We start from the raw sequence: 19,589 nt of genomic DNA, 5'->3' as shown, positions 1-19,589 counted from the left end.
TTGAACCTTTTTCTCATGGGCTTTTAAATAAAACATGATTTTTTAAACGGGGTTTAAAACTGAGGCTGGCCTTTGACGAGCTTACGGGTAAACCACAGCTAACTGTTTTTTGAAGTGAGAGATATTGACCTGAGGGAAGGGAGGTAATTCTCATTTCTCCATACACTATATGTTTATGTGCATTTTTATATCTATGCACCCAAAAAAGACAATAAAGTATGAATATGTGCTACAGTCAGACTTGCCTCGATGAAAGGGTCGATGTGCAGCATTAGAGCCTGAGTCCTGCTGATGATGAACTGGTTAACGCAGGCGATGGCATGAGACCTGTAACACAATAACGAGCACTTAAGAACTGGACAAACATGTTTTCCTCACATGTTGCACTCCATGAATGCGGCCCCTGTTTCCGTCTCTGCTCTGTTGCCACTGATTTAACCACCAAATATGAGGAAGTCTTGTCTTCTGTCAGCAGGTCGGCTGCACTGTGACAGACTGAGAGTTCAACTGTATAATTACATAAGTCTTCAGTATGTCTTAAAATGTGTGTATAAATGTATTTGCCGAATAAAACATACTCATTAGTAGATGACACATTTATAGGTTAAGATGTGAAATGCTCCAGATAGATCCAGATCCAGATAGAAATGCTCTGAGTCCAAGAAGAAAGGGAGAATGGCGGCCTATTTTTCCATGTAAAATTTTAAAAAGTCATAACTTTATGTAACAAATATGACAAATGTTGGAATCGTAATTCATATCTTTAGAGAGCAGCAGTCAGTAAAATCTGTGCGATAAACTAATGGTCATATGTCGTCAATGTAATGGAATTCATCAACACTTCCATTGCAATGCCATAGGTCTTCCAAAGTAATGGAGAACAAAAAGTTTGATGTACACAGGATTGAAATGTAACTTTTTAGTCTACAAAAATGGAAAAATAAGAAAGGAAACTTGGTACCTAATCTTAGGACTGCTGTGTTTAAAAAACTGCAAGAACTTGGGGATCATGATGTTCAGAGGACGATCCAAAATGTCACTGTCCAGAATCTCAGCAGAGTCCTCGCAGATCTTCTGCAGGGCTCCAAAAGCTCCCTGGGGAAGAAACAAAACAGACAACAGAGAATTTGATTACAAAGTCTACTTTTGAGGAGTAACTCGAGTAGTATATTTCTACCTGAACCCTTTTCCCCATGTTTTTGTGTCTTAGCGACTAATGGAGACAACAATTTTTTATTTGGTCCAGCATTGAGGAAACCACTGCAGCCGTCAGCGGCAAATATGGCTGTAAGGTTACCACTAAGGGTATTTGTGCACTGTCAATTTCCGCCCACTAATGGTGTTTGTTTTTACCACCAACAGGCTCATATTACATTTTAAGTGTCTGACAACATCATAGAGGGTAGAGGGATAGAGGGCAGATTTATTTGTCACTTTTTAAACAAAGTATATGAAATTATATCTGTCCTTGATCCTGCTACATCTTTGGAGTTGAAGGATGAGTCGATTAAAATCAGCAGCTACTATGAAGATTCCAACCAGTTGCTCGGGCATGTTGCTGCTGATGGCATCATTCAGTTTCTGCAGTGCTTTTTGTGTCCTTATGGCTCCCAACAAGGTCTGCTCATCCAGTGAAACAGCTTGATCCCAGATGTTCGGGGTAAACCATGTCTCCGTCTCTCCTGCTTTTTTTTTTTAACTTTTTTTTTTTTTAAGAGTGGGATCCTTTTTGTTTAAACAGAAACAATCCATCGCCAAGCCCACCAGACTCAGCTTGAAAAAACTTTGATTTATGCACTTTCACAGAAAACATATTTTCACATCTGAGTGAATTAAGGGTTGATTTAAACCAAACCAGAGTTGATGGTTGTTGGAACAGTGAAAAGACAAACCAATACTGTTTTTGTAAATTTTATTTTGTTTCTGTCGACTTTGAATTGATTGTGTTTTACAGTGATGAAATTACTGTTTATTTAAATGGAGTCTGGTGGTTTTTTGTGATAGTGATTTGGGGGCCGTTTCTGGTTCGACAAAAAGGATCTTACTGTTTAACAAAAAGGTCTATTTTTGTAGGAATGCTTTCCAAAATGTATAACAATCTGAGCCTGGTGGCAAACACAAGCACTTTCGGTGGACATAATTGACAGTTAACAATTGCCCACTAACATTGCATTGCAGCCTGTTTTACCGCTGCCAGCTGCAGCGCTCTTGCTCATTACAAATTTAGAAATGTATCATGTAATCTAATGGCAGGTCTGCAGCTATAGACAGGGACCTGTGGAGGCGAGAAGCTACTGCACTTCTTTGACATTAATTTTTTGCATTGCATTCTACACATGTGTTTTATATCATAGTGGTTCTGCAGAGAATAAATGTAATATATCACAAGAATAGGTCATACAGAGGACCCTGTTCCAGTTTTTGCACAGTGCGAGCCCTAAAAAATGTGTTCAACCTCCTCATCCATGATCTTCAATAGGATTCATCCCCTTCTGCTCTAATAACCTTCAAACAGTTGGCAAGCAGTCAGTTACACACACACAAACATGCGCGCGCGCGCGCACACACACACACACACACACACAAACTCTCTCACATCTCTCTCTTAATACTAGCTGCTTGGCTGATGGTTTGTATGCATGTTCACAATATGCTGCAGACTACAGTGTCGCTCACAAAAAAAAGGCAGCCTGAGAAGCAGACACAAGAAGCAGCACAGCACAGACACTGACGGTGTCTGAAATGAGTTTCCATGGAAACTGTTCCCGAGTCGGCATTCCTTTCAGATGACAGATACAGACACAGTCTCAAAAAATGTGCAGAAGCCAAAGGGATGGAATACGATGAGGAGGGTATGAGGACAAGACTGTGTCAAGGTCACAAACAGGAGGAGACAGAGTGAATACAGTCATTTCCCTCATTAGTATACAGATTACGCAATTTCACCTTGCAGGGGACTGCAAAATGAAGAGGACTGCTTTTTGGGAGGGACAAAGACACACAATGATTTAATGTGTATGAGACTTGCTAGTGTTGAACTCAAAAAATCAAGTACAGATTTAGACATGATGTAGCAGAATCGCAAACGATTTAATGTACTCATGAAAACGAATAATGCCAGATTTAGCTGACTGAACAATTATTATTGGCAAATATATGTTTGGCAATTGTGAAAATTGAGCTGATGATTGACAGAAAATGTACCTGCAACTATTTTGATCTTTGATGAATCTATTCTTTTTATTCCAGCTTCGTAAAAGAGAAAATGATTGTATGATGAGATCTTGGACTGTCACAGACCGGGTTTTTCCTCACTTACTTGTACAAAGCCATTTTTTACTTACCCCTATACATATTATTCTATTGATTGGCAGTCATCAAAAAACAACAAAGACTAGAGTTGAACAAGTATTTCAGTGCTGGAAAGTTTGTCTTTTAATAAAACTAGATCGTCTCCACAGTAAAGAAAGTCAAATACTGAAATTGGTGCTTTATAACGAAGGAGAAAACAGAGGCAAAAAAAAAAAAAAATGCTTTCTAAAGGAGTAAAAAACCTACAACTACCTGAGCACACTGCGGCACACCAGACCAATAAACACCGGCTCATGGGCGACGTAACACGAATTTGTACGTGTAAAACAATGGCGGCCAGGGGGCATGAAAGGGGACATGTCAGTTAAACGATAACCTTGATTTATATTCGATTATATTTATATCAGCGCTGCTTAATTTTACTGTTTGATATGAATTTCTTTAGTTTTCACTGTGCTGGAAGCAGCAGGGTATCCACTACCAGTTCACAAACTCTTGCTATTATAGCAAAACCAGACATTAAAATATATTTCTATATTTCTTTACTGTTTCCAGTTTGAGAGACAGGTCTGTCTCATGACCTGCTTCTATACTTTTTGTGTCTGCAGTGGCGGCATGGATGTCGGGCAATTTGAAAATGCTGAATCAAGGCTGTAGTTTGAGCTGTAGGGGAGTTTCACCTGTAGGGGATATCTAAGCACTGGTTAAATGAAGGGAAATGTACCGTTTACACATAATAGCCTTATGTTATAATACAAAGCCGGCTGCAAATTGGCAAAATATCCCTTTAATGGTCATGAAAACGACCCTGTTTTATCAGTCCCTTTCAAACTCGCAGCAAACTGTGCAGTGCATAGCTGGAATTTTGCACACATCCTCTGACGTATCCCAACTACTATCCTGTTTCTAGGATATTTAAAATACTTTCCTAATGCAAGTATATTATTTCTCATAAACTTTGTCTTTACCTGTTGCCATTTTCTCCTGAGTGCTTGATCTTCACTGTGCATTTGCAGCTTTTTATTTTATTTATTTATTTTTATTTTTTGCTATAGTTACTTGCACAATGTTGGGCAATCCTTAATGTTGGGCCCTGTGTTGGTCAGACAAGATAAGATATGTCAACCTGAACTCTAGGGAAATTATGAATGGCATGGTCTGATATTTTATAGACACATCATGAAAAATTATCAACAGATTTATCAATGAGGTTAGTTGCAGCTTTTAATTTTCCACACCATACAAAATAAAACTGTTTCATATTAAGCTGAATGCATTAATAGTTATGCTTGTTTTGTCAAATTCATAGATGACCCATGCAGCATGAGATTTAGGCTCTGGAGAGACTGTAATATACTGAAATGTAGCTCCATTGTAACTCAGTCCATGTGATAATGCACTGAATGGAACTGTGCGGACACAGGACAGCTCCCAACGATGTCGTTTAGCTGTCTGTGTATCCATGTGTCAACAGAGAAGGGCAAATAAATGGGAGTGGCCTTCAAGCGTTCCAGTGACACTGAGGCATCTAAAATGTAATCCTCCCTTCCCGTCCTGCTATGGAAGGTCATTAAATGCGAGAATGTAAGTCATGCAGATGACGGCGAGCCAGGAAAAGGAGAGGTATGCGTTTAGTTAACTAAAGAGCTCCTTCAGACTCCTGCTCTGAAAATATGAATAATGCCACAGTACAAACGAGCGCTGAGGTGACAAAGCGTTGTATATAGGGTCACCTGCTCTCTCAACTTGATCCTCACAACTGCATTCCAACAGTTATTAATCATGACAGTAAAACTGCTGTCAGGCAAAACCTATATAAAACCATCCACCAGCATTACACTCAGCGTCCAGCACACCTGCTCCTGTCTTTTTATAGAGCATGTGGACAGGGGTACAGTGTGGCGGCTCAGGGGGCTCTTCCTCCAACTGCTGCTCTGAAACCAAAAACATGACAGGGCCTATGGTACAGCTGCAACTGCTGATGTTACCAAGCTTATGAGCCGGTATGGATTGTCTTCTCTATTATAGAAATGCATGCTTTGTTTTTTATATATTGAATTTCTATATTTAAAAAAACTTCATAAAGACAATGAAATCTCCCAACTGAAGATTTACACATTGTTCAAGATATCAACCTGCAAACAACAGACATCAGCTCAGTGTGGGGCTGTTGTTCACTCATAGTGATGATAATTCAGTAACAGAGTGACGGCCAACTTCCACTGGGTCGTCAACGATGCATTACGGCCACGCAACGGCGTCCAAAGTCAATTGCCGATGTTCTAGACAATGCACTTGATTCCACTGGGCACGCCTCAGAGCGTCCCAGACGCGGCTCCCCGCTCTGCTCCACAGAAAATACGCACCAAATCTATTTTTGCCAGAGGCGGACAGCAGCAGCGTTAAGCTGCCAGGCATACCAGGCAGGAAGTCAAGCACCGATGCATCCGGTCATTTTTCAAAATAAAACACCTTGCACAGACTCTGGATCATGTTGCACTTAACTAACATTACATCAATAGTATGTGCTCCTTCTTCCTCCACCAGACCTCTGTATTCTGTTAAGAAGGAGTATTAATGCTCCTGCTAAGCCACTGTACATGAAATTGTCAGAAAGTAGGTAATAATTAAGAACAGCACTGTCATTTTTTTTTTAACAAAAACAGTTTAAACCTCCTACTTGGATGTGTTTTTAAATAAACTTAGCCATAAATCTTCAATTTATTCCATGTATTACTGTTTTTTTTAAACTTATCTGTATAATTATCATGGTAAACATGCTTTTTTTAGACTGAAAAACAGCCAAAATTCTTTGACCTACTTCTGTCATGGCTAGACTATAGGCTGAAGCACAACAAAGTGGGTAAAACATCATTAAATATAATTTAAACTGACAGCAAAGGAAAGCATTACATATGTAGCCTACTCAGCAATGGTAGAATCACAAAAATCAAGGGAAATGACCACAAAATCAAGGGAAAATGACCAAAAAAAACATGATCTCAGCGTGTCTAGAGCATCAGGACGCTCCACTTCTGAAATGCTCATGGACACTGCTGGTGAGATACAGAGCCGCGTGGAGGACAGAGCAAAACAGCATCGCAGACGTCATGTCATCGACAGGCTACCGGTGGAATCAAGGATTGAGGAGCATCATTCTGCATTGATGCACTGTAAATGCACAACACGGAGGACATGTGGACTGATCGAATAGCCAGTATGTATCCACACGTGTTTCTTGCTTGGGTTGCAAAGTGCACACTGCTCTGAAACTGTACACTGGCAGCCACCAAACATAGTCCCAAAATAGATATCAAAGTGCAGGTGGCCGTAATGGTGTGGAGTTTTTAGGGGTCTCTATTGCTGCAATGAACAACTTGACAAATGAGTTTGGCAGGATATCGATATTTGCTGTCTTTACAGTACTTACAAGGAGTGCTGTAAAATAGAAAGTATTTGGATTTTTGACAATCTTGAAATCAATTTGAACTTTTCTGAATAAAATGTTTAAACAATAAATCCAAACTATTACTGATTCTCCACGACCAATGACATAAAGTGCCGTAAAATCTAGCTGTAATACATTACATGTATTAATTTGTTTTTTTTGTCCATTACAACATACAAATGAGTTTTAAGGTGGACACCCAAGATTAGCATTGCCAATTCGGTACCTGACCAAATGTGTCCCCTTCTGTTTCCAACTTATGACACTGAGATTATTTCAGAAAAGAGTTTTTTCGCAGAAAATTATGATGTCACAGTGAAACTGACCATTGACCTTTTGGATATAAAATGTCATCGCTTCATAATTTTATCTGATTTAGACAGGTTTGTGAATTTCTGCTATAATTTGCATATCAATTCTTTAGTTTGGGCCAAAAACATGTTTTGTGATGTCACAGTGAAATTTACCTTTGACCACCAAATTCTAAATCAATTTATCCTCAAATTGGACATTTGTGCCATATTTGAATAAATGCCCTCAAGGTGTTCTTGAGATACCACATTCATAAGCATGGGATGGATGTACATATGTATTTATAGATGAAAAAACATCCTAAACATAATGCCTCCATAGCAAGGCATAAAAATAAGACCTTATGTTATATGATAGTAGCTGCATTATATCTGAAGTCGAACACTGTCCACTTCTTTAAGAATAAAATATGTTTAACTTTGTAAAATATCTCTCTGCTGGAGCAATAAGTGAAATGTACTGCTGCTTTAAACCTACATCCTCACCTCTAGTAATAGTTGAAATCCATGTTAGGTATCATTATTGCTATTAGCATCACTTGGAACATTCACAATATCCATTATCCCAGCATATGGCCACATCGGTGGCTCTGTCTGGCTGTAAAAGTATGTCTAAAAATAAATGAAAAAGTATGAGAAGCCTGATGGCTGTGCAAAACGTCCTTGCTTTCCTGCCGTGATGACGTTGGATATTAACGCCCCCTGAAGTTGAAAAAACAACTTTGAAAGAATTTTTGTACATGAGTTTCTAAGCTGACATCATATATGCAGAACCATTGTGGACAAAAATAAATGTTCAGTTAATGGAAGTTAATTTTTTAGTAGTCCATATATTGCAGGTTTTTGTCCTCTCACATGTAATTTGTTATGTGGTATTAGGTTGTAACCACTAGTTTCTGTCATCATAGCATGACCTTGATGAGCGAGAAAAGTAATTGACTAGCATTAACCCTGATATTTTAGTAGTTTTAGGGATGCACTGGTGCAGTAATCTGGAACTTGTCTGGGACTCTGTAAAGCTTCAAACTCTTATCAACGGGTTGTTAAAATGCTCTGAGCAAAAAAATACAACTTGTTTGATATGTAGTGTTCATGTTGTGTCGAAGTTCAGACTCAAAGCTCATGAACACACCAAAGTCGGAAGAATGGCTTCCCAATTCTGGGAATAGGACCATCCCAGGAAGATATGATTGCAGCAAAAGTGCAGAATAACAAACTTTATGACGAAGAGTAAAAAATACTCCAAAAACGCTTCTTAATGGGGCTGGCATATGTAGAGAAAATCTAACAGCACAATATTTTTGACCAAAAACCCTGTTACCGACATTCCAACAATTTTGTGGGTTTGACTATTGGTGCTTTCACAAAATATTTACACAATGAGATTTTTGAGAAGTAAAGCATCCTTCAAACTCAGGGAAACATGACACTTACAACACTACGATATCAAAAATGTAAGACGATATCTAGCCTCATATCATGATATTAATATATTGCAAAGCCCTACTTTCAAAAATATATTTTGCACCTTTTATCACAAGACTGAAAGACATTTTTTTCAGCCAGCGACAACTTAACCGTCCTCAACATCAGACGATAAGGAGCTTTCCAGCCTCCAAGCTGCTTTTCAAAATCATAGCGAGCCTTGTGAGGAGTTGCTACGTTTGGTCGCTGTTCAGTGTTAAGCCGTGTACACACATACACTTCAAGATCCTCTGCAGTAAATAGCTGACCTAAATCTCAGCTTCTGAATAAGCTTTATAAGAGAGGCCGGCTGCGGTGCTACAAGGACAGACATTTTTTTCTGTCACACCTCTTCCTTAAAATTCAGATAGTGCGGTGCAAAATACGGACAATCCTGCTGTAGGCGGTGACGAGTAATCCTTCCCATTTCAAATGTCCTTAAACACAGCTGCATTTACGTGCAGCTTAATTTGTGAGCGTTCTCCAATGTAATGAATCCTTCTCCCCTATAGTGACTGATATTACAGGCACATGCAGCTGGCAGCTTATTAACCGCCAGGAAGTTTATGTGAGCCTAAGTCTGGGTGCAGCACCACTACACAAATCAGAGGACCAAGCTTACACTAGACGCACTGTATTGTGTAGTTGTCACTGCCTTGGAGCATTTCTACACCATTTCAGTGTAAATGTAGAACAGTCAATATGATCAAGAACTCGGGACAACAAGCACTTCTTCCCGATGCAATAAAGAACTGATAAAACAATCAGATGAGTTAAAGATATTACTACAAAGAATCGATTCATAAAATCTAGAGATTTTTTTCTTTGCAGAATAAAACAAAACAACGATGCATTGTTTTTGCTGAGATGCACATTATAAAATCTATTTTGGGTGATGATGTACTCCAAGTCAGAAAATGGGGTCATAATGGGTTTCTGGTTCAAAAAAAAAAAAAAAAAAGGATAGAAAGAGAATAAATGATTCCATGTTGAATAATCTGCAGTTGTGGCCACGGCTCCAGCTGTGAGACTGCCTTTAGCTCATCTGGCCAGCAGGATGCTATCCAGATGCTGCTTTATAGCTGACCCAGCTCTCTTCCCTCTCCACAGTAAATAAATAAACAAATCAACAGACGGGCAGGCAGCGCTGTGTGCCCAGACATGCCACTTACAGCAAGTGTGCTATGACACATGATCACAAATGTGCATACACCTGATCTTTCTCTGTCTTCCTCACAAACACAGCTATGATAACAATAATATTAAGATAACAAGAACTACATAATATTAAACAAAATTTAACATCAGCTGCCAACAACAAATATGACATTACAATGATAAGTGTTAACTCTAAATGATGCTGCCATAGAGACAGTGGTTTTGCCGGGCCGACCATAATTCATGTTTGGGTCTGATGCTTGCAGATCAAGCTACTTGGGATCATAATTTGTCAAACATATTGAGCTATAACAAATCAAACAACAAATCCTGGTAGTTCCCTGTAGACTTTTAAAAAATGATTCAGTTTTTTCTATCCGTATTCGTGCAAAAGGAATTTAAAGAGGATGTGTTTTATTCAGATTTCAATTGTCATCATCTGTCATCATCTCTGATTTATGCACACGGGTGCTTTAATTTTTGATGTGCTGTTATAAACAGAACAAAAATAATATTATAATAATTATAATAAGAAGAAACAAAGTTTAACAATTGCTGTCATTAACAAAATTGACACGACTATAATATCAAAATTAAGTGTCTCTAAAATATACTGCAATATAATGTAGATGTATTTCATGTTTGGGTTTATTGCTTACAGATTTAAGCTGCTTGGCATCATAGTTCATCAAGCTTGTTTAATGTTAGTATGTGGACAGATCCTGACAGTTTCCTATAGAGGGAAAAAATTCTAATAAATGTGGGAGCATTCAGTTTTCTATCCATATTTGAGTTACCAGAAGATGGATTATGTTCAGATTTCAAATGTCATCTCATATGTCTGATTTATGCAAACGCATTCACATATTTTCATGTTTGCTGCTGTTAAGACCAGTCTGTCAGTTTTTAGATGCTGCGGCATTTATCAAATCCAGTGGTGTCTTGCTTACACAACCTGGGATTTGCAAGTAAACTTAACCCTTTAAAACCTTCGAACCTGGAGCTAATTGGTTTGCTTTCTTTCAAAAATATCGAGAAAAAAACGCAAGCTCCAGAAAAATGTCCAAAATGCAATATCTATATTTATCAAAATTATATATATATATATATATAATTATTTTATATATATATATATATATATATATATATATATGTATAATTATTTTACATGATTATAATTATTTTAAGCACTTTTTTCATATCATTTTTAATACTTTTTTTTGGTGCTAATTTTTAGGTAGATTTCTTTTACCTTCTACTTCATTTTGCCAATTTGGGGTTATTTCTTGTTATGTTGCTCTCATTGCCTCCTTCCCATGTTTTTGAAATAAATCATTTCAGTCTTCTGATGTTTTAAAGTGGGGGGGGGGCACTATACATCCATATCTACTATAGGCCACGACTGATAAGCAGCAAATCAGATCCCAGCCACAACTGTCGTGTTCCTCCTCACCTCGCATGTGTTGTAGTCCTCAGAATCCAACAGCAGGCAGAGTTTAGGTAAAAGCTCCGGCCAGTTTTGTAGTTCTCCCTTGGAGGCAATGGTGGTGATGAGGATACCTGTTATGGGAAGAATTTAGTATTACTTATGCTGGTATGACAAAACTTCTAAGAATGAACAGACACTGATTTGATTAAAATTAATAAACATAAACAAGAATCAGTCTGACTCTGCAGTTTTACAATGAACGTTTAGAATCCATTTGCTGGGATAAGCTCCATGCAAATATGTACTCAGTTAGCTTTGTCCCAAAATCAAAATACAAAAGCATACAAATGGCATCAGGTTGTATGGCTGTGTAGCTGCTACTTATGCGTATGTACACATAAGCATATTTCTGCATTGTTAACAACACTTAAAGCTGAATGAAGAAATGTTATCAACTACCAGATAAATTTGCTGTAAGCACCTTCATATTTTTTTTATTACCTAAACATCAAGGACTTTGTGGGGAAAGTTTATACTCCTTTTCCCAATAAGTCACCAGCTACTATTGTAGGGCAACTTCTCACCTTAATCCCTAACCAGAAAGGATCTATTGTTCAGATATACTCACATAAAAAGAACTAATTTGAACATGCGAGCTTGACTATTTTAAGAACTCATTGGAAACAAGATTTTTACAGCCCCTTTTCAGAGAATATGTGGGAGGGAATACCAACACAAAAAAAAATCATCCCTATACTGTAGACACAATCCCACCCAGATTAAAGTAGTCCTTTCTAAAGCTATATTGGCAAGAATATTGGCAAGAATATGACCTGGTATTGACCCATCTTGTAAATGGACTTGCACTCATGTAGCACCTCTCCAGTCTTCTGACCACTCAAAGTGCTTTTACACTAGAGTCACAATCATCCGTTAACACACCTCACACACTGGCAGTTGAGGGTATCACACATGGTGCCACCTGCAGCTCAGTTTTGTTTTTTTTATATATGTACAAGATTTTTTTTTCCTTTTTTGGCTTGTGCATTTCAGCATGAAAGGGAAGAGAGAGAGAAAGGACGGCAGGCAGCAAAGGAATTTAACCCGTGGGCGCTGACATAGCATTTGTGCATGGGGCACCCACTCTACCAGGTGAGCTACTGGGCACCCAAACTTTGTATTCCCTGACCGGGAATCGAACCCGGGCCGCGGCAGTGGGACCGCCGAATCCTAACCACTAGACCACCAGGGACTGCTAAAGTTTTAAACACTCACATGCATTTAAGAGCTCAGTATCCTGCCCAAGGACACTCTGACATGCTGACTGAAGAAGCCGGGGATCAAACGATTAGTGGATCGCTGCTCTTCCCCCTGAGACACAGCCGCCTACAAGAGGTGCAGAGCGGCTATCTCGTTAACTTTTTTTACATTTTCAAAATTGGCTTACTATTTAGCTATTACCCTGAAATAACATAACATTAAGCTACGCCTTTTGTGCTACAACATGACACTCTTCGTGGCACACCTCTGCCCAACTTTCACTGACGCCTCCACCGTTGCCCTCACACAAAATGCCACATCTAGCGAGCTTTCAAAAGAAGCCTTCTCCTTAAGCAAGACTTAGTTAAAACAGGGTTTCCCACACATTCATTTATTTGTTGCAGCCAAACACAATTAAATCATCTGCCGCCACAAATAGATTTTCTATTTTTGGAGCTGCAGTGTTTGAATATATATATATACCTTGCTCAGTTATTCCTTCACGCCACAGACGTAGCAGCAGAACGTCAGGTGCGTTAGTGAGACATAACCATTCATTCTGCTGGGTCTAAAAGTTTGCATTCACATATAGCAGCTGCTCTGCTCACCCATCTACCTAACTTGATCAACTCAGAAAGGATTGACTGATCAATTATCCACCCCGAGAGTCACTTACTGGCGCTGAAAAAATAGATAACTCCTGGAAAGCTCAGCCTGCCCTGCCTTCACTTGCAAAAAACCTCAGAATTTAGAGAGGGGATACAGAATGATACAAAGGGACATGCAATTACAAGACAAAACAAGCAGTTTGATGTCTGTTTGATGTTCTGCTCTGATGCATGATGCATTTCCCAAATATCCGATGTACGGCTGTAGGTGACAGCATCAGCAGTGTCAGAATATGAGCAAACAATGAGAGAACTACACAGGACAAACAGTCCCAAAAACGTCTTTAACAGTACTACACTATGGTACTGAGGTGGATGTTTTTGTTATGTAAATATAATTATGCGAGTTATGATGGGATGCCATTTCTTGCAGCATCTTTTAATGCAAGCCTTCATGTTCAGTGGACTCCAGAAAATGCAACTCACCCACAGTGGCCCGGATGAGGGGAGAAGTGTCTCCAATGTTTTGGAGGCACTCGCTCTTGATGAAATCAGACACGCCATTGGGGAAGTTCTGATAGTGAGCTTTCACATTGTTCTTCAGGATCAGCCCACTCAGGGAGCGTGTTGGTTCATCTGAGCGGGGTAGTGGAAAGACAGGCAAATGAACAGTTTAGTTAATCACAGATCTCACTGCCTTCACTGTTTTTGTTCATTTAACTCAGCATGCAAATAGCAGCTCATAAACAGTACATAAACAGTCTTGCTTAACCCTTTGAAACCTGGAGCAGCATCGCTTTTCTAGGGGCTGCTTTCAGATGCCTTTCACAAGTATTTAAATCTTTAAACCCCAAAATGGTATGATTCGGTTTTTTTTTCTTAAATATGGGAAAACAAGGCAATAAGCAAGTTGGTAAGAAATGCTCCACAAATCACAAGAAATTAGTTTTTGAAAATTATTTTTAAAAAGTTGGGTAAAAAATATCAAAGAAGAAAAAGGTAGGGAAACACTACACTTATAATTTTCAGAGTTACATGATTGAAATTATGTTACAGAATTATTAGGATTTTTAAAGAACTATCCCCAGGTCATTTTTTTACTTTCTTCTTTTTAACATGTATTTACTTTTTTTTAGAACTAATTCTCAGGCAATTTTCTTGTACTTTTTACTAATTTCTTGCTCATTTTTGGGTCATTTCTTTTTTCGCCACTTGTTATTTTCCATGTTTTTGAAAGAAATAAAGTGAATTTCCTCAGGTTTCAAAGGGTTTAGCTGGGAGAATGCACTCTCCAAACTAGATACTGAAATGATGGAGGGTCAGCAACAACAACTATTTGTATGAAATTATTTTCGTAATTTATTTTCCTTAAAAGGTAACTCACAAATACCTGGACTGGGGCTGCAAATAATTATTTTTTTCATTGTTGATCAATCTTTTTATCGATTAATCAATTGGTTGTTTGGTCTATAATATGTCTGAATACTGCAGAAAGTCTAGTTTAATCCACAACACAAAGATATTCAGTTTACTGTTACAGAGCTGCAAAGAAACAAGAAAATATTTACATTTGAGAAGCTGGAGTCACAAAAATGTTGACTTTTTTTCTTAGAAAATATTTAAACCGATTAATTGGTAATCAAATTAGTTGGCAATTAATCTACAAGTTGACAAGTAATTGATTAATCGTTGCAGCTCTAATCCAAATGTATGAGCGCAATAGTCCAGCAGCATCCTAAAATGTCTTAACACCACTTAACATTTCAGTCATCTACTGTGCAGACAGTCCAGCCAAGAGTTGAGTGTTGCCAGGAATTAGGTTTAAAATTAGAGTGACCCATATTCTGAGTGCCACATCATCTGTGGCAGAGATGCTATCGGGTCAGCCGAGTCATGGCCAAACAGACCTGTCACTGAGCAGTTACATAAAAACGACATGTCTGACGTTTACACTGTCCAGCACCACCACACAATCCGGGAACATGGTACAGATACAGCAAAACGACACACTGACAAAGACAGGCTTACCTTCTGATTTTAACTTTGTCAAAACAAATATTAAATAGTTGTTAAAGTCAGGATACTGGTTCAGCTGCTCGAGTCTCTGGGGAAAGCGGTTGAGGAAGACAAGGTGCTAACTGTTGAAAGGTTGTGAGCACATTAACACTGCAGTCTGGTCATAATGGAAAAAACAAGATTCTCCCATCTCAAGATGAATAAAAATATCAGAAGTCTGTGTAGTCAAGTGGGGGTGCAATGTAACAGTATAATGGTATGTGTGTGAGGGGAGTAGTGAATGCTTGCAGGGGGGTTATAAACATGTCATAAGACGTGAGGGAACACTGGACGTACCCAGACAGATGGCGCATTTAAGGCTCTAACAGCGGCTCGTCTATGAGTTAATGATGCTGTGCGTATGAAGAGTTACATAAGCAAATCATTTTGGATCAGCATGAAAACAGACAAAAAGCATATGGGCCAGCAGCACGGAGCAGTGGATGTTAATTGCTCTCTAACGCACAAGTATGTGTTGACTTGTACAAAATGCTGGATCACATTTGCATTTGATAACAGTGCAGATTTTAAATGTACCTTGAATGCTACACAGCTATAATTACTAAACCACACATCTTGCAGACAGCTCTTATGCCTGGTTTTTACCAATCTCACTGCATTTTATGTTGAGGAATAAAGCTTGCTGATTAGGTTGGTTGTCATGGTAGTAATCTGCATAATTGCATAGATATACTGATGGCAAGAATCATGCAATAAAAAAACAAAACATGGCTAATTTAGCCTGAGTTCAATATTTTGTGTGCAATGTAGAATTGTACCACCATAACAAAAGGTAGCTCAAACAATCAATATTGAGATTTGGACATGTATTCGAGGCAACATGGTATAAATACACCAGAAGATTAGTATTCTGAATCTCATATAGTTTGCCCAAGAGAGTTCAAGACATGATGAGAGGATGGGAGGTCACACAAAATACTTGCAACTTTAACCTACTAAAGATGTTATATTCTGAAATTTTTGCATTTTAAACATTGTATACAAATTTTCTGTATGTTCTGGTTGTAATTCAGTAAAGACTACAGAGAAATAAATATGTATGATCATTAAAGCCTTGCTAAAAAAACAAACGTGGCCTAAGACTTTAGCACTACACTGTGCAAATTATTAATATAGCAAATATAAATAAGACTTAAGGTAGCCTACAGGATTAATAAAAATCAATGAGTTCTTCTGCCAAGTACATTCATTTTGCTGCAATAAAAACAACTGATATGAGATGAATATCAAAAAAACTTCACATCATTAAATAAAGACAGCTGTTTGACATCATTTGTGGCATCATTTTCACAACTTATTGCAAAACTCAGCATATCGAAAAAACAGTTAAAATTGCAATAATATTGTATTTTGACTCAAGTATAATGATAATATTGCAGCATGGGGCTATTAGTGATTTCCGTCTCTCGTGCCAAAACATGTTTGATTTCCAGGTTTGAGTGTTGACAAAGACAGTTCTTGGAGTGAGATGGAGTATATTTTTGGATTTTGTGCCAATACGGTATCTAATACACAAAAAATATATATTTTTTTTTTTAATTATTTAAGATGTAAACTTGTTAATATTGCAAATTCAAATAAACTTTAGGTAGCCTACCTGAACAATAAAATGAATTGCTTTTTTGGTCCACTAGATGCATTTCACCAAATTTGGTGTTGACAATAACATATCACATTCACAAAACATGTTCTTGCAATACTCAGCATATCTTGAAACGTTTAAAATCGCGATGATATTGTATTATGACTAAAGTGTGATTCCCACACCCAATGCGTATACAGGGTTTTTACATTATTTTTCAAGGAATAATAATACGTTTTTTTGTTTTTTTTTTTAATTGCTCTACTTGTCCTGTATTTTTCAAACATATCAGATGAAAACTCTGTTTAAACATGCAGGGAGGGAGAGATGGAACGCAGGGGGAAAATGAGGAAACATACATAACTGTAAACATTGTCCCAATATACATATAACTGAGCTATGTTACCCCAAAAGCTTCAAAACATACATTTTTTGTTATGTTACATTATGTTAACAGTTGTCCAAAGTAAGTTATTGTACCAATTTCATTATACACAACAAAATTCTAAGATTTTTCCTAAGATTTTCAATGATTTTATTGATTTCATTACTTTTCCAGATTTTTGTGACTTTTCCATGTTTTCAATGACTGTAGCAACCATATTTACATATCACTCATGGTCTTTACACATAAGAATTATGTTAAAATTTTAGTGTAACACTCCTGACACTTCTTTTTAAGATTGATATTATTTTATATTTTAAGATAATTAACGCCAATACGCAAGCACTAATTGAATGATATGGGGATAATGGTCTTTTAGCCATTAATGGAATTATTATATCATTATTATAATACATGGTATTTTAATTCAACACTTGTCTATTTGCTTTGTAGAAAAATATATTTAAAAAATAAGACATTTGACATAAGGCTGGGCAATATATTAATATTGTGATATGATACTAAATATCATCTTGGGTACTTGGATATCGAAATGTAGCAAGATTTGTTTATTCATAGTTTTAATGCCTGCATTATAATGATGTCATTTTTCTGAACTTTTCAGACAGCTCTGGTTGTTGTATTATTTGCCTTTATCCACCTAGTTATTATATTCACATTACTGATGATTATTTGTCATAAGAAAATCTGTTATCTGTCTCTACCCTACAATATCACCACAATGTCAATATTGAGGAACTTGGTCCCAAAATAATCACGATATTTGGTTTACTCCACATCACCCTGCCTTAATTTCACATGTGAAGATATCTCGAACACTTTAATGAAACATTAGGCTAATGTTTGGCTATAAGATTTGGTTATGGATGATATACAGGAGTGTTGCACGAATACACTATTATTATTATTTTTTTTGCTAGGGCATAATGCAAAGTAAAGGTGTGTATGAAGGCGATGAACTGCTGAATCAAGCCTACATGCGACGTTTGCTTATAGAGTAGCTCACTGCTATATTAACCTGACCTCATACAGCATATTTGATGAGTAATTCAGACTTGAGTAATTCGGCACAGCACGGCCTGCTTGACTGGTAGCACGTTTAGCGTATGAAAGACAAAAAACACAAACTGGTCCGCACCTGCGTAACGTTACCTGCTTATAACGGTAACCACCCCGGCTAATGTTAGCTAGCTAGCCTGTTGAGTCTCTTTGACACTAATAAGCACTAACAACTGACAAAACATGCGCTATCATCCATGTCTGAAAGGATACTTGCTGGACGGATCTCTGTGTGGACGTATCTGGCGACTGAGACTCTTTCAGCAGCTGTAAAATTTGTTGAAGTCCTTGTTCGTCTGGCTTCCACTCACACTCCATCTTGCTCTGCTGCGGATAAAGACATAACATTGGCTAACATCGAGGATTTGTCATAAAACGACTCACTACCGCGTGCCCGTGAGAGACAAGAACACGTTCACGTTACAATGTTCGGACACATAAACTCATTTTACGTACAGAGAGGTGTTTACCTGTCTTAAAATTGCCGACGCACTCGAGTGGAGCTGCCTATCTGCTGAAATGTGAACGCCTGTCTGGGGCTTTTTTCAGACATGGGCCTGTTACAGCGGCACATCCGTTTTCGCAACAAGCTGAAAAAGCTGCGGGCCATAGAGGCTCGCGACGCATATATCTGGCTGCTTCATCAGCTGACACGCGGCTGAGTGGTCCTAGTGCGAGACGGGTTAAAGCCAAACATGCGGACAAATCAGCATTTTGTTCACTGTTATACACGTAACACCTACGCCTGCATAGCTTTTTGGCATTCTCAGAGAGAAACAGAGTGTCTGTCTTTGGGAAAGATGAGAAAGCCCGAGGGACAAAAAATGCCCTACAATTTCTGGATTTTTCTGACAGCAAGTGAACGCAGCACACCTTTGTCGCTGTTGAGTTTGACCGTTGGTTTAAATCTTCAGTAAAGAGGAAACAGTGAAATCTAGTGGCTGCTTGTGATATTTTTATTTCATAACTAACCACACTAGTTGTAAAATATGACGGAAAATTTAAACTATATGGTATGGATGAAGAGAAACTAAACAACAATTCAGTCTGATAAACTAACAACATAAACTAAAAAGGTCAAGAATAGAAAACAAACGGTCACAGATTTCTCAGATACACAGGTAGAAGTTACTTTTTCCCCTCTACAATATTGTATTAAACTTATCTTGAGTATTTTCATTTTATGCATTTTCATACTACATTTTAGAGATAAATCCTTATTTGGTTGCTGTAGTTACTTTCCAGATTTAAACTATTATTACAGAATATGACTAACTAATTATTATGTACAATTACTCTGTTAAAAGAAACCATTTGTTTTAATTGAAAAAACTTAAAGTACAGTTTTCCATGAAGTTTTAACTTGACTGAATTTGAGAAGACAATTTGAATAATTACAAAATTGCCCTAACTTGTCTTCTTGTAGCGACACGAAATTAACTTCCATTAATCTTGGACTTCTTATATATAGGGAAA

The 19,589-nt window shown here is 37.8% G+C and overlaps 1 protein-coding gene and 1 non-coding gene across 4 annotated transcripts in view; both read right to left on the bottom strand.

Annotated features, from left to right (window-relative positions):
- Positions 1 to 18,692, bottom strand: part of tnpo1 (transportin 1) — a 34,044-nt gene extending 15,352 nt beyond the window's left edge. Inside the window, exons 1-7 of one of the 3 annotated variants that reach the window (XM_042508966.1) lie at positions 18,570 to 18,692; positions 18,327 to 18,437; positions 15,019 to 15,094; positions 13,477 to 13,626; positions 11,147 to 11,253; positions 962 to 1,095; positions 246 to 327 (exon numbers count right to left, since the gene is read on the bottom strand). In XM_042508966.1, the coding sequence (XP_042364900.1) occupies positions 246 to 327; positions 962 to 1,095; positions 11,147 to 11,253; positions 13,477 to 13,626; positions 15,019 to 15,094; positions 18,327 to 18,431 (654 nt within the window). In that variant the 5' untranslated portion in view covers positions 18,432 to 18,437; positions 18,570 to 18,692. Of the gene's footprint in view, positions 1 to 245; positions 328 to 961; positions 1,096 to 11,146; positions 11,254 to 13,476; positions 13,627 to 15,018; positions 15,095 to 18,326; positions 18,441 to 18,569 lie in introns of all 3 variants that reach the window. The other 2 variants (XM_042508964.1, XM_042508965.1) reach the window with 2 other exon arrangements.
- On the bottom strand, positions 12,303 to 12,374 carry trnag-ccc. The gene has a single exon. It is a non-coding gene; the product is annotated as a tRNA-Gly (tRNA).
- Positions 18,693 to 19,589: the final 897 nt, after the last annotated feature.

Source organism: Plectropomus leopardus, chromosome 20 (genome assembly GCF_008729295.1).
Source record: "Plectropomus leopardus isolate mb chromosome 20, YSFRI_Pleo_2.0, whole genome shotgun sequence".
Taxonomy (NCBI): domain Eukaryota; kingdom Metazoa; phylum Chordata; class Actinopteri; order Perciformes; family Serranidae; genus Plectropomus; species Plectropomus leopardus.
The sequence above is the reverse complement of the archived record's forward strand: the minus strand, read 5'-3'. Positions and strand labels throughout refer to the sequence as shown.